Source organism: Oratosquilla oratoria, chromosome 1, assembly GCF_046742065.1.
Source record: "Oratosquilla oratoria isolate Oo_2021 chromosome 1, ASM4674206v1, whole genome shotgun sequence".
Lineage (NCBI taxonomy): Eukaryota > Metazoa > Arthropoda > Malacostraca > Stomatopoda > Squillidae > Oratosquilla > Oratosquilla oratoria.
The window spans coordinates 134,673,206-134,675,705 of record NC_134777.1 but is presented as its reverse complement, the minus strand read 5'-3'; the positions used below and the strand labels follow the sequence as shown (position 1 = coordinate 134,675,705).

Sequence of the window (2,500 nt, the reverse complement as noted above, 5' to 3'; positions counted from 1 at the left end):
AAAGAAATTTGATTACAAAGTGTCCACAAGAATAACAAAAGGCAAATAAATGGTAAACCGACATAATAAAAATATCAAAAATTCACGGTCCGGACCCAAAAGCACGACACGGGTCGCCATTCTTTCTGTCCTGCTTGTGCTTCGCTCCCTTCATCAGTACAAATCAAAACTAACAAACGCCACCAAAACTGAATGACAAAAAGAAATAGAAAAGTGAAAAAGTGTCCGCTGAAAAAAAAAAAAAATGAAAAAGAAAAGGGGGGGGGGAGGGGACAAAAAGCAAATGAAGCCAAACCCAACAAAATGACAATTAACTCAGCAGCAGCGAAACAAAACAATACACAAAACAAAACCAATTCTGAACGATAAAAGAAAAGGAAAATTATGATAAAGTTATAAAAAGTAACATCACAATGGGACTACTAAAAATGCCCACGTGTGCCAAACATCACAGTCCCGGCATAATATCACTACACTGGCCTCCGCTCACTGCTCCTTCTGTCCTGCCTGTCTTTCGCTCCCTTGTAAATAGGATTTAGATTGATGCATCTGTTGACGCTGTTGCTATCGCTGGCCCAAGCTTCCAAAAATAACCTTTCTCCTTTCTTATTGTTTCTGTATCTCACTTCAACGTTGTCCCAATCCATCTCGTGCTGCTCCTCCTGGTAATGCCTGAATATCGCCGAGCTACCATCTTTACGATTTACAGCTCGTTGATGTTCTCTCACTCTAGTCGATAATTTCTTACCCGTCTCTCCTATGTAGCGGGTACCACAGTTGCCGCAGCCAATATCATATACCACTCCCGTCTTGCTCTCTTTCTCCTCCGTATCTTTTACCTTAGTGAGAGCACCATGTAAAGTATTAGCGGGCTTGTGAGCTATCTCAACACGGCGTTTCCTCAATAGTCTAGCTGCCACCTCAGAAGCCCCCTTCACATATGGTAAGGTAATCCTTCTAGTAGCCGCCTGTCTCGCGTCCGCTGTAGTTTTTCTTCCCTGCGCTGTGGTCCATCTTCTAATGACCGATTTAGGGTACCCGTTGTCCGCAAAGACCTTCTCCAGGTGTTTCCTCTCTTCTTTCATGTTCTCCTCAGTCGAGCACAAATTCCCCGCTCTAGACCACAACGTCTTGACCACACTCTTCTTATGCTCCACCGGGTGGCAGCTCTCATAATCCAAGAGCCTGTCCGTATGAGTATCCTTTCTATATACACCCGTGGTCATACTGTGCCCACATCTTGTAACCAAGACGTCCAGGAACGGCAACTGTCCTTTCACCTCCCTCTCCATTTCGAACTGGATGGCTTCGTTCCTCCCATTCAAAAAGTTGAGAAAACAATCAACCTCACCCTCCTTCATAATCACGAACACATCATCTACATATCTCATCCACGTTTTCAAAGCCACAGGTGCCGCCGCCAACATCTCTTCCTCAAACTCCTGCATAGCCATCTCTGCCAAGACCACAGAAATCGGGGATCCCATAGGAGTCCCAATCCTTTGGTGGTAAACCATCTCCCTAAACCTGAAGAAGGTCGAATCCAAGCATAAGTTGACCAACCTAACGAGCTCTTCTGTTGACAGTTTTTCATTGTCTCGAAACTCCTCCGACCCTTCCACCTTGGAAAGCACTGCCTGCTTTAACAAATCCTGTGGCAAAGAAGTGAACATAGATTTGACATCAAACGACACCAAAATATCTCCCTCTTCCAAGCTTATTCCTCGTAGTCTATCCACAAAATCTGTGGAATTCTTGAGCATTCGTTCTGACTTCTCCACTAAGGGCCTTAGTCGCTTGGCTAGGGCCTTAGCCAAGTTGTAAGTAGGGGAACCTCTGAAGGCAATGATCGGTCTTAAAGGCACCCCTTCCTTATGAATCTTCGGTAAACCATACATCTTGGGTATAACCGAGTCTCCTGGTTTCATCAACATCCATTCCCTTTCAGAGATTAGCCTCGACTCCTTCAACTTCCTGAGCTCCCCCTCCACCTTCCGCTGTAGCTTCTGTGTCGGGTCTGCCTCCACCACCTCATAGGTGTTCGTGTCCTGGAGTAGCGTTGCCGCTTTAAATTCGTACTCACTCCTATCCAACACTACCGTGGACCGTCCCTTATCACTCGAAAGTATGACAATAGAGCTGTCCTTGCGTAAACCTGTCAATGCTTTGGCCTCCTCCGTGGTGAGATTGTGTCCCCTCGTTGGTCTGTTGAACGCCCCAACTATGCGCATTCTCGTGTCCTGCTTCTCATCCTCACTGCAACACATCAGGTTCACTCCAGATTCAGCCGCTGCCATGAACTCCTCTGCTTTTACTCCCCCCTGTGTGTTAAAATTTAAACCTTTGGAAAGGACCTTGTGTTCTGCCTCACACATATATATATATATATATACATATATATATACATATATGTATATATATATATATATATGTATATATATATATATATATATATATATATATATATATATATGGAGGTAAGGTGGCAAAATGAAACGTT

At 44.3% G+C, this 2,500-nt stretch overlaps 1 protein-coding gene across 1 annotated transcript in view; it reads right to left on the bottom strand.

Annotated features, from left to right (window-relative positions):
- Nucleotides 1-2,500, bottom strand: part of LOC143029935 (uncharacterized) — a 37,754-nt gene that overhangs the window by 4,588 nt on the left and 30,666 nt on the right. The window contains exons 2-3 of the mRNA XM_076193147.1: nucleotides 1,372-2,321; nucleotides 749-1,185 (exon numbers count right to left, since the gene is read on the bottom strand). Coding sequence (XP_076049262.1) covers nucleotides 749-1,185; nucleotides 1,372-2,321 — 1,387 coding nt within the window. The remainder of the gene's footprint in view (nucleotides 1-748; nucleotides 1,186-1,371; nucleotides 2,322-2,500) is intronic.